Source organism: Oncorhynchus keta, chromosome 6 (assembly GCF_023373465.1).
Source record: "Oncorhynchus keta strain PuntledgeMale-10-30-2019 chromosome 6, Oket_V2, whole genome shotgun sequence".
NCBI lineage: Eukaryota > Metazoa > Chordata > Actinopteri > Salmoniformes > Salmonidae > Oncorhynchus > Oncorhynchus keta.
The window spans coordinates 14,448,049-14,460,507 of NC_068426.1; the positions used below are offsets into that span (position 1 = coordinate 14,448,049).

The 12,459-nt window shown below is 43.3% G+C and overlaps 1 protein-coding gene and 1 long non-coding RNA gene across 2 annotated transcripts; both read right to left on the minus strand.

Annotated features, from left to right (window-relative positions):
• Positions 1–4: 4 nt before the first annotated feature.
• Positions 5–10,338, minus strand: LOC118385006 (cell division cycle protein 23 homolog). The gene is made up of 16 exons (XM_035771777.2): positions 10,118–10,338; positions 9,796–9,868; positions 9,537–9,674; positions 9,321–9,363; positions 8,988–9,093; positions 7,896–8,028; positions 7,581–7,758; positions 7,389–7,486; positions 7,224–7,305; positions 6,851–7,004; positions 5,354–5,473; positions 5,150–5,225; positions 4,971–5,032; positions 4,805–4,883; positions 497–616; positions 5–369 (listed from the first exon to the last, which is right to left on the minus strand). Exons 1-16 carry the CDS (start codon positions 10,222–10,224, stop codon positions 247–249), a joined length of 1,692 nt encoding a protein of 563 aa, XP_035627670.1. The 5' UTR covers positions 10,225–10,338; the 3' UTR covers positions 5–246.
• LOC127930723 (uncharacterized) lies at positions 5,474–6,616 on the minus strand. The gene is made up of 2 exons (XR_008139047.1): positions 6,119–6,616; positions 5,474–5,842 (listed from the first exon to the last, which is right to left on the minus strand). It is a non-coding gene; the product is annotated as an uncharacterized LOC127930723 (long non-coding RNA).
• Positions 10,339–12,459: the final 2,121 nt, after the last annotated feature.

A 12,459-nucleotide genomic window follows, 5' to 3' on the forward strand; every position in this document is an offset into this window, starting at 1 on the left:
TTAGCATGCAGTTTCCATTGATTTAATGACTCAGTGGTTCAGATAATTCTTTCTTATTCAAAAGCAGGGTGGCAACTGCTGCACGGACATGTAAACATACACAGAAAATATTTACATTATGTATAAGGGTAGACATTCAGTCTCCCTCAATATGGTATTCAATACTAATTCACCATAACTGTATCTGGAACCACCAGGATAAGGCAGATTGTCCCAGAGCCTTCAGCTAGCCAGTAGGGTGGTGTGTCAGGGAGAGAAGGAGGACAGATCGAGAGGAGACACCCTCCTCACGGGGGTGGTGTTAGAGGCCTCCATATGGTCTCTGACCTGGGAGATCTGTCTGAGTAGAGCCTTGCCTTCCTCACGAGCCTGTAGAGGGACACCAGAAATACATCTGGTCTGACAACAGTACCGGACAAGCAGTAGTGTATGTAGATATTTTGATAAGATGGACACTTTTCCCCATGAACAACATTCAACTGGAGGACATGCTTACGTCATTGTAGTCACAGCAGCGTTGGGCACACAGTGAAGCCTCCTCATAAAGTTTGTTCTTGAAGTAGTACTGGCCAAGGTAACGCAGGGCCGTGCTCACCTCTGCATGCTCCAGCTGCTCCTGTAAGCACATATGCACTAACTTTTCACTAACTCCAGGTGCACATTCATTATGGAAACCGTTTACAGTTGAAGAACTAAAACAGAAGCAAACTGAGCAAAACGAGTTTCCATTGAACAGTCAGGTCTCTGTTTGAATAAACGTTATGCAACAGAATCGGCGTAATGAATATGCCCCCAGCTGTGCTGGGACTGGTCTTAGACTGACTGAATGGTAAAAACATACCTATACAATACCCCACATAACAATTTGGCTCAATAATCCAGCATTTTGGATTTGAGATAAAATGACCGTACACAATGTTAGCTTTTATTTGAGGTTATTTTCATACAAAGTACTTATATTTTCCTTTTTAGAAATTAATGCATCTAGTTGCCCTATTTGAAGGCATAAATATTTGGACAAATTCACCTATTGTGAATAAAACTGTAAGAAGTTCAGATTTGGTCCCATATTCCCAGCACACAATGACTACATTAAGCTTGTGACGACTAACTTGTTGGATGCATTTGCGCTTTGTTTTTGATTATGATGTAACGAATGGTAAATAATGTGTAATTTTGGAGTAACTTTTATTCTAAATAAGAATAAAATGTGTTTCTCAACACTTCAAATAAAATGTTATTTGTTACAACGTGGATGCTACCATGATTACGGATAACCATGAAGAAAGTTACTGACCAGGTTTCCATCCAACCTTTATGGAGCGTGAACTCCGTCTGATAAAAATAAAGAGTCATGACAGGCCTGATGGAAACAGCAAAATGTCGGGAAAATTAAAAGACACTAGACAAGGAGGGATCCTTTTGTGTCTGTCACGCAATATGGAGTGTGATCCTCCCACTACGACCCCGGAAAGCACAACGTTTATTAGATTCCAGATGAAATGACTTATAAACTTCACAGGGTGGTGAAAGTGCACCGCGAGGAGCTTGATGCTCCTTTTTAGTAAATAGAGGGTCTTATTCTGGTGACATGATGATCAATGCTTGGCAACACTTTGTGTGACAAAACCATCAGAGTTGTAAATTATTTGGTACATTAAAATGTAACCTCAAAAGTCCTTTTTATGTACACTACGTCATCACGCAGAAACCTGGCTACAGATGCAAAGATCATGCCCCCGAAACATGCTAACCTCTCACCATAACCAGTAACGGGATGTTTTTCTTGGGGGTATGATATGTCTTTCTCACCTATCATTATTCACAATTCATTCATGATTATCCACAATCCTGGTAGTAACCACATTAAAATGTAGAAGTGTTCAGAAACATTCTATTCTTATTTACAATAAAAGTTACTCCGAAATGACAATACATTTTTACCATTAATTTCTATTGGGCACAACATAATCCAAAACAAAGTGCAAATGCATCCAACAAGCTTGTAGAGCCACTAGTTTAATATAATGTAGCCATTGCATTCTAGGAATGTGACCAAATACCATTCTGAACACACAAAGTGAATTTGTCCAAATACTTATGACAACTTCAAACGGGGTGACGAAATACATAAAGTCCTTTAATTTCTATACTGTAAAACAGAAAGTATTCAGAAAGTATTCAGACCCCTCGACTTTTTCCACTTTGTTACATTACAGACTTATTCTAAAATGGATTAAATTGTTTTTTCATCAATCTACACACAATACCCTCAATAACAATGAAAAGAAAAATGAAATGTCACAGTACCAGTCGAAGGTTTGGACACCTACTCATTCGAGGGTTTATTTTTACTATTTTCTGCATTGTAGAAAAATAGTGAAGACATCAAAATGTTAAAATAATTACACATATGGAATCATGTAGTAACCCAAAAAGTGTTTGGTAAAAGACCAAGTCCAAATTATGGCAAGAACAGCTCAAATAAGCAAAGATAAAACGACAGTCCATCATTACTTTAAGACATGAAGGTCAGTCAATCCAGAAAAGTGCATTCACAAAAACCATCAAGCGCTATGATGAATCTGTCTTTCATGAGGACCACCACAGGAAAGGAAGACAGAGTTACCTCTGCTGCAGAGGATAAGTTCATTAGTTACTAGCCTCAAATTGCAGCCCAAATAAATGCTTCACAGAGTTCAAGTAACAGACACATCTCAACATCAACTGTTCATAGGAGACTGCATGAATCAGGCCTTCATGGTCGATTTGCTGCAAAGAAACCACTACTAAAGAACACCAATAATAAGAATAGACTTGCTTGAGCCAAGAAACACGAGCAGTGGACATTAGACTGGTGGATATCTGTCCTTTGGTCTGATGAGTCCAAATGTGCGATTTTTGGTGACAAATTTTTTTTGTGAGAAGCAGAGTAGGTGAACGGATGATCTCCGCATTTGTAGTTCCCACTGTGAAGCATGGAGGAGGAGGTGTGATGGTGCTTTGCTGGTGAAACCGTCTGTGATTTATTTAGAATTCAAGGCACACTTAACCAGCATGGCTACCACAGTATTCTGCAGCAATACACCATCCCATCTGGTTTGCACTTAGTGGGACTATAATTAGTTTTTCAACAGGACAATGAGACAATACACACCTCCAGGCTGTGTAAGGACTATTTGACCAATAAGAAGAGTGATGGAGTGCTGCATCAGATGACCTGGTGTCCAATCACCCGACCACAACACAATTGAGATGGTTTGGGATGAGTTGGACCGCAGAGGTACGGAAAAGCAGTCAACAAGTGCTCAGCGTATGTGGGAACTCCTTCAAGACTATTGGAAAAGCATTCCTCATGAAGCTGGTTGAGAGAATGCCAAGAGTGTGCAAAGCTGTCATCAAGGCTACTTTGAAGAATATTAATGATTTTGAGTTGTTTAACACTTTTTTGGTTACTACTTGATTCCTTCTGTGTTATTTCTTAGTTTATGTCTTCACTATTATTCTACAATGTAGAAAATCATAAAAATAAAGAAAAACCCTTGAATGAGTAGCTGTATCCAAACGTTTGACTGGTAATGCGTGTTTGATTTAAAAAATATATATAATATAGTATATATACAGTGGGGCAAAAAAGTATTTAGTCAGCCACCAATTGTGCAAGTTCTCCCACTTAAAAAGATGAGGCCTATAATTTTCATCATAGGTACAGATCAACTATGACGGACAAAATGAGAGAAAAAAAATCCAGAAAATCACATTGTAGGATTTTTAATGAATTTATTTGCAAATTATGGTGGAAAATAAGTATTTCTTTGTTGGCAATGACGGAGGTCTTCACAAGGTTTTCACACACTGTTGCTGGTATTTTGGCCATTCCTCCATGCAAATCTCCTCTAGAGCAGTGATGTTTTGTGGCTGTTGCTGGGCAACGTGGACTTTCAACTCCCTCCAAAGATTTTCTATGGGGTTGAGATCTGGAGACTGGCTAGGCCACTCCAGGACCTTGAAATGCTTCTTACGAAGCCACTCCTTCGGGCCTGGACATGTACTGGCTTAAGCAGGGGGACATGTCTGGCACTGCAGGATTTGAGTCCCTGGTGGCGTAGTGTGTTATGATGGTAGGCTTTGTTACTTTGGTCCCAGCTCTCTGCAGGTCAGAGATCTTGCGTGGAGCCCCAGATCGAGGGAGATTATCAGTGGTCTTGTATGTCTTCCATTTCCTAATAATTGCTCCCACAGTTGATTTCTTCAAACCAAGCTGCTTACCTATTGCAGATTCAGTCTTCCCAGCCTGGTGCAGGTCTACAATTTTTGTTTCTGGTGTCCTTTGACAGCTCTTTGGTCTTGGCCATAGTGGAGTTTGGAGTGTGACTGTTTGAGGTTGTGGACAGGTGTCTTTTTATACTGATAAGTTCAAACAGGTGCCATTAATACAGGTAACGAGTGGAGGACAGAGGAGCCTCTTAAAGAAGAAGTTACAGGTCTGTGAGAGCCAGAAATCTTGCTTGTTTGTAGGTGTCCAAATACTTATTTTCCACCATAACTTGCAAATAAATTCATTTAAAAATCGTTTTTAAAAAAATTCTCAATTTGTCTGTCATAGTTGAAGTGTACCTATGATGAAAATTACAGGCCTCTCTCATATTTTTAAGTGGGAGAACTTGCACAATTGGTGGCTGACTAAATACTTTTTTGCCCCACTGTATGTATGTATGTATGTATGTATGTATGTATGTATGTATGTATGCATGCATGCATGTATAAATATATAAAAAATATAACACAGAGTTGGGTTGCTCACCCCACAGGAGAAGATGTCTTGGATGTAGATGATGTAACACTGGGCCGCATCGTCAGACTCATTAAGCTGCTCGTGAAGTCTGTCAACATACATATGTATTAGGGAATATAGAAGTCTCAACACAGCATTAAGTGAACCACACATATACATGCTTTGATGTCCATACTTTGCCAGTTTCAGTAGAGCCATTCTCTCCACGTCCCCCACAGAGTACGCCCTCCAGTAACACTGGACAAAAAGGAAGAAGAGAACTTCATGACAGATCACAGCAGTGGTTCAAATATTACATTCAAATCTACAGGAACATTAAAAACAATGGCAGAGAGAATGCTGCTGTTTGCTAACCTTCTTTGCCTCGACGTGCTGTGAGAGTTTCTCGTAGCTCTCTCCCAAAGCAACCAGCATACGAGAGTCATTGGGCCTGAGGGACACAGGTGACACGTCATTCACACTACAGTATGTAAGGATTTGGTAATAGACTTTACTACATGATACCAAGCACCCACTGACAACAGAACCCTCTACCTTGGTTTTTACTCAAACACACACCTGAGCTGGTGGGCCTTTCGATAGTAGTAAAGACAATAGAATGGCATCTTGAGGATCTCATAGGTCTGTCCCAGGCCATACCAGGCACGGTAGTCTCGTTTGTTCACCTCTATAGCGTGCCTGATCAACAAAGAAAACATACACAGAAATAGAAAACCGTGGAGCACAACTCTCTCAGACCCATAGAATCAGGAATACCAGTGTGGTGTGCACCAGTTATTTCTTTATATTTCCCTTAAAACATCTACTATTTTGAATGTTGTAGCTATAAATTGTTTGAAATAGCCCGAGCAAACTTCACATTTCTCAAGTAAAAACGACTTATCGTTACTATCGATATCAGTAAAAATGTCCACGATAAATCACTGGGTCGGTCAGTATCCATAATTTTTTGGTTTATTGTCCCAGCTCTAAGCCATGCCATAGTGGAGTGTCAGTCTGACATGTAGGCCTGGATGGCAGCGGGCCATAGTAGAGTGTCAGTCTGACCTGTAGGCCTGGATGGCAGCGGGCCATAGTAGAGTGTCAGTCTGACATGTAGGCCTGGATGGCAGCGGGCCATAGTGGAGTGTCAGTCTGACATGTAGGCCTGGATGGCAGCGGGCCATAGTGGAGTGTCAGTCTGACATGTAGGCCTGGATGGCAGCAGGCCATAGTGGAGTGTCAGTCTGACATGTAGGCCTGGATGGCAGCGGGCCATAGTGGAGTGTCAGTCTGACATGTAGGCCTGGATGGCAGCGGGCCATAGTGGAGTGTCAGTCTGACATGTAGGCCTGGATGGCAGCGGGCCATAGTGGAGTGTCAGTCTGACATGTAGGCCTGGATGGCAGCGGGCCATAGTGGAGGGTCAGTCTGACATGTAGGCCTGGATGGCAGCGGGCCATAGTGGAGGGTCAGTCTGACATGTAGGCCTGGATGGCAGCGGGCCATAGTGGAGGGTCAGTCTGACATGTAGGCCTGGATGGCAGCGGGCCATAGTGGAGGGTCAGTCTGACATGTAGGCCTGGATGGCAGCGGGCCATAGTGGAGGGTCAGTCTGACATGTAGGCCTGGATGGCAGCGGGCCATAGTGGAGTGTCAGTCTGACATGTAGGCCTGGATGGCAGCGGGCCATAGTGGAGGGTCAGTCTGACATGTAGGCCTGGATGGCAGCGGGCCATAGTGGAGGGTCAGTCTGACATGTAGGCCTGGATGGCAGCGGGCCATAGTGGAGGGTCAGTCTGACATGTAGGCCTGGGGCAGCGGGCCATAGTGGAGGGTCAGTCTGACCTGTAGGCCTGGATGGCAGCGGGCCATAGTGGAGTGTCAGTCTGACCTGTAGGCCTGGATGGCAGTGGGTCATAGTGGAGTGTCAGTCTGACCTGTAGGCCTGGATGGCAGCGGGCCATAGTGGAGTGTCAGTCTGACCTGTAGGCCTGGATGGCAGCGGGCCATAATGGAGGGTCAGTCTGACATGTAGGCCTGGGGCAGCGGGCCATAGTGGAGGGTCAGTCTGACCTGTAGGCCTGGATGGCAGCGGAGGTGTTCTTCATCTCCATGTACTCGTGTCCCATCAGAGTCCAGGCCCCCAGGCAGCGAGGGTTCAGCTTCAGAGCCCTCTGGAAGTACAGGGCTGCCTTTTCATGCTGCGACCGCAGGCTGTAGTAGTTCCCTACACACACAGACAGCATGCACTCATTAGAAACATTACATATCACTTGTAGGTAGAGTTGGTTGTACTTCTTAAGTCTTGAAAGGTCTGTCTGTGATTACTGAACATAGTAAAGAGTTCTGGGGGTTTATGTCCGGCTTTGACTTGAGAAGAGGTGTGGTTTTCCGACCTGCTTTTTTTTCCCAGTCCTGTTTAGCTGTGTAGTGCCAGAGTCCTTACCGATGACACAGCAGGTTTCTACCCTGTACTTGTCTATCCCCACCAGGTTGTGGGCCAGGTAGCTGAGCTCTGGCTTCATGCTCTGTGGAAACACAACAGACAGTCAGACATGTTCATAAAGACAGAGCCCGACAGATGGAGACAGTCAATAAAGTGGGGTCTCACACGGACGTATAGCAGGTTGGAGAACGTGTCCATGTTCTCAATGCGAAAGGGATCCTGCTCCCGCAAATCATTGAACAGAGCCAGAGCCTGGTCAATATCTAGGACAAAGAAAAGCATAGGTATGAGACTGAATAGTGGAAAGAAAATACCTAGCAGAATGTTTCTTCATATTACTTTATTGACTTGACAGACCTCGGATGTTGTGGTAGGCCACAGCAATCTGAGAGACGATATACGTGCTCTTGGAGAAGCCGGACTCAATCAGACTCTGGTATTTCTGCAGGGCCTCTTTGATCATCTGCAGCTCTGTGTACATGTGGGCTATGAAGAAGTCTCTGATCCAGCAGTCTGGCAGAGACAGGGACTTCAGCTGACAAGAGGAGCCACAAGTATATAATTGTAATATTCTATAAGTTCATTGACATGCAATGTAGTCCAGTAGATCTGGGAACCACTGTAGTGGGTACAGAGGAGAAATTATCTGTGTGAGTTGTGTGTGAGTATTACCATGTCAATGTTGGTGATGAGGTTACAGAGCTCCAGCCACGCACCCCAGTGTAGAGGTAGGGCATGGGTCGCCTCCACAAACACATTTACCGCCTCCTTCAGTAGATCCAGCTTCCGCAGAACCACCCCATACCTGCACACACGCGCAGGTTTGTGAGGTTAAAGACTCACTGTACACGTATATGGGGGAGGTCAAAGACCTGGTCATGTGGTGCCAGGACAACAACCTCTCCCTCAATGTGATCAAGACAAAGGAGATGATTGTGGACTACAGGAAAAAGAGGACCGAGCACGCCCCAAAGCTCATTGGTGGGGCTGTAGTGGAGCAGGTTGAGAGTTTCAAGTTTCAAGTGTTCACATCACCAACAAACTATCATGGTCCAAACACACTAAGATAGTTGTGAAGAGGGCACGACAAGGCCTATTCCCCCTCAGGGGACTGCAAAGGTTGTATATGGGTCCTCAGATCCTCAGCTGCACCATCGAGAGCATCCTGACGGGTTGCATCACTGCCTGGTATGGAAACTACTCGGCCTCTGACTGCAAGCCACTACAGAGGGTTGTGTCTACGGCCCAGTACATCACTGGGGCCAAGCTTCCTGCCATCCAGGACCTCAATATCATGCAGTGTCAGAGGAAGGCCCTAAAAATTGTCAAATACTCCAGCCACCCTAGTCAGACTGTTCTCTCTCCTACCCCATGGCAAGCGGTACCGGAGCGACAAGTCAAGCTCCAAAAGGCTTCTTAACAGCTTCTACACCTCAAGCCATAAGACTCCTGAACAGCTAATCAAAGGTCTAACCAGACCCCTCTTTTACTCTGCTGCTACTCTCTGTTTATAATCTATGCATAGTCACTTTAACGCATATTATCTCAACTAACCGGTGCCCCCACACATTGTACTGGTATAGCCTCCCTTGTTATTTTACTGCTGCTGTTTAATTATTGGTTACTTTCATTTTCTTAACACTTACTTTTTAAAGCATTGTTGGTTAAGGGCTTGTAAAGTAAGCATTTCACTGTAAGGGCAGCACATGTGACAAATAACATTTTATTTTGATTTGAGTGTGTGTGATAGTGCGAGGTGCTTACAGGTACAGAGTGAATCCGTCCAGCTCTCCAGCACTGTGCTTCTTACTCAGCTCCACCCTCAGCTCCCGCAGAGCCTCGTTACGCACCTGACCTTTCTCCAGAGGCCCTGCAGCCAATCACAGCAGGCAAAAACAACCAATCAAGGCATTGAACTCTGTAGCACAGTTGGTAGAGCAGGGCGCTTGTAACGCCAGGGTAGTGGGTTCGATTCCCGGGACCACCCATACGTAGAATGTATGCACACATGACTGTAAGTCGCTTTGGATAAAAGCGTCTGCTAAATGGCATATATTACCATTTGATTTTGGTGTCAAAGAAAGCTTAGCTCCTCACCCAAGCTGTCCACAGTCTCATCGTCTTTCTTCTTTTCTCCAGACTGGAAACAGATGAGTGTCAGAATTTGACAACATCCCTTAAATGACAGGCTACATTGGATGGCCCCCATTGAGGAGTTCCAAGTATTCAGGACAATTGTATTGTCTCTATTCCCATTGTGACAACTAGATTTCTAGAGGTGATGTTGCTGTGATTGCTGAAACACCAGCTCACCAGATAGCGAGAGTACATGTACAGGAAGTATGCTTTCTGGCTGCGGCAGCCGCGAAGGAAGTAGGCAGCACGGTCATACTCTTTCAGGTCAAAGTAGGACTTGGCCAGGCCAAGAGCATCCATGTCCTGAGCATCCTCCTACAACCAGGATGAAAGAGAGGTAACAGCGATTGTACATATCACTCAAATGGCCTCCAATTCAAAAACATAAGCAACATGTTCATGCATTAACAAGGAAAAATTATCTTTAGCCACAAACCTCAGTAAAAGTTGCCGATGGAGGTAATTCATTCTTGGGAAGGGGGTCCAAGGCAAATGCCAACTCTGAAGCCCTAAAATAAAAAATGTCACAACCATCGGTGATATCACTGACGTAGTTAACGCAATGTTGTATCAACTTCAATATGAACCTGTATTAAGAAAATAAGAGCCTGAACCGGTCTGAAAAAAATAGGCAAGATTTGACAACTTGCAAGTTAATCGTTAGCATTAGCAAGCTAACCACTATGAGTTCACCAACTGAAGCTATTCTTCACTGAAATAAATACAATGATCATAACATCAGGAATAGAGCTTCTTACCATTTCACGCTATGTACAAGTCCCCTTTCTTTACAAAGCGATATCATAGAGATCAGCTGTTTTTTTATTTGAACTAAATCGCCAAACTCACTACACAAGGCCGCCATTTTTCATACCTTGATTGTACGTCATAAAAACACAAGTCGCGATTGGACAGCATTAGAGCTATTCGATTTATAGATATTTTTCGATATTTAATAGCTTTTCAGCTGTTTACCTGAAATTATTCTTTACAATGTAACAAAGTTTTAGAAATGACTTGAAGTCTTCTAAGAATAGGCTACCTAAATATTTTTAAGTGAGATGGAAATCAACTACAATGCAGTTCAGAATTTATCCAGAGGGTGGCAGCCTGTACCACAGAACACGATGCATTTTGCTACAGTACTGTCAAGACAGCTAATTAGGTTTCCAGTATGTGGAATAAAACAAATTATGACAGGCCTGATGGAAACAGCACATTTGTCTGTAAACTTTCCAAATGTTGACAAATCAAACGATGTTATGGACAAATGTTGATAATATCAAAGTACGTTTTGAGTCACGGGATGACATGTATGGTTCTCCCACTGGGATTTGGGAAAGCATGCCTTTTATTAGGCTACAGGTTAAATACATTATGATGAACTTCACAGGGTGGTGAAAGTGCTGTGATGAGCTTGATGCACCTTTCCAATAAATATCGAGGGTCTTATGATGATCGATGCTTGGCTGCCATTTGACAAATAAAACATCTTTGTCCATAATAATCTCAACATGTTGGCTACACATGCACTGCATCTACAAACTGTTGTCTAGAGCCCACATGTCAATACCAGAATAGAAACATTAGTTATATGATGCTAAATGTTTTATGACAAAACCATCAATGTAGCTGAAAATGCGATGGAAACCCAGTTAACTTATATGTTTAATTCAGTACATTTGAATTGAACCGCAAAAGTCATTTTTATGTGGACCATGTCATCAAGCACATACTTTTATAGACAACAGGTCAATTTAATGGAAACACATCTCTGGTGGAAAAATGCACATATTTTATTTATGCAGATTTTAGAATATTTGCATTAAAATGTGTCACCAATTGGATGTCACCTAGCTACTGACAAACAGCAAGCAATTGAGGTATCACTCACAAAATACCAGTTTACCCTCTACACTAACCATTATGTCCCAGACATGTTGAAATGGCAGGTTGTGAAGGGCCAATTCATATGTAAAATTCACAGTGGCAAGCATCTGACAGGCACAACTGTCCTCAAATCAAGGGGATATCAATGTGCCAGTACATGTGCCTTGGCACATTGATTGGACCTTGCATTGAGGACAGAGAGCTTAAATGGCAAGGTACACATACTCCTGTTGTGCCTGTTCATGCTGTGCCTTCAGCATTGTGCATATGAATTGTCCCTTCACAACTTGCCATCTCAACATTGCTGACTGAACGAGATCATAATGCATTTAGGCGCAAACATGACGCAAAATATCCTTGCTGTTGTCACTTTCTGAACAGACTGTTGCTATGATAACAGCTTGTATGAGTGTGCTTTGCCCATTGTGTCTCATGCTGCTAATCTGTAGTTTGCTATGTGGAGCACAGATCCTGGGGTTGGGGCATGTGGCAGCGGCATGGTTCTACCTGGGAGCCTCCTCTGGGAGAGCTGGGGAGGACAGACAACAGCTGGGACCATACTACTCTACCCTTGTACAGAAAGAAAGAAAGAAAGAAAGAAAGAAAGAAAGAAAGAAAGAAAGAAAGAAAGAAAGAAAGAAAGAAAGAAAGAGTGACTGACATGTTTGCTAGACCTACTAATTATTAAATATGTTGTGCTGCATGTGCATGCAACCCTTTTTATTGGCTATTGGTTATCTCTACAGACACATTTGTAGTGGCTATTGGCTATCTTTTTGTGGGAATTTTTATTGCCTATCTCTCCACAGACCAGTGGTGACCCGTCATTCAGGGCAGGTGGGGCTTTTTGAAAAATATATGTTTATGTATTTTTTGGGGGGGGGCTTCCCTGTTTTGCATGTTATTTTGGCATTAATACGTGTCATATATCAGTTTGCAAACAATGTCAAAAAAAGGAATATATAATTGAGTTAATAAAGCCGCATACAAACAGGCAGCTCCAAAATACAGGTGTTCCAGCTTAGCTCAGTGCTTTCTGTGGTGGTGGGACAGGCCAGCAGAAAATAGGAGCATTTCACCGTGATTGGCTCAGTATTGCACCGTGATTAGCTCAGTATTCTGTCACTCATGGGGACACTATGTCACCCGCCTTTAGTAAGGGTAGACATCAAGAATGTGAGCCCTTTGGGTGCTGCCACATTAGAAGTGC

Excerpts from the sequence above, each read along its gene's own strand:
- LOC118385006 (XM_035771777.2), bottom strand. The coding sequence starts at position 10,224 with ATGGCGGCCTTGTGTAGTGAGTTTGGCGATTTAGTTCAAATAAAAAAA. Across the intron at positions 7,487-7,580 it reads GGCCTACCACAACATCCGAG|ATATTGACCAGGCTCTGGCT; the intron begins GTCTGTCAAGTC and ends TCTTTGTCCTAG. Across the intron at positions 5,474-6,850 it reads GCTGCCATCCAGGCCTACAG|GCACGCTATAGAGGTGAACA; the intron begins GTCAGACTGACC and ends TTTGTTGATCAG.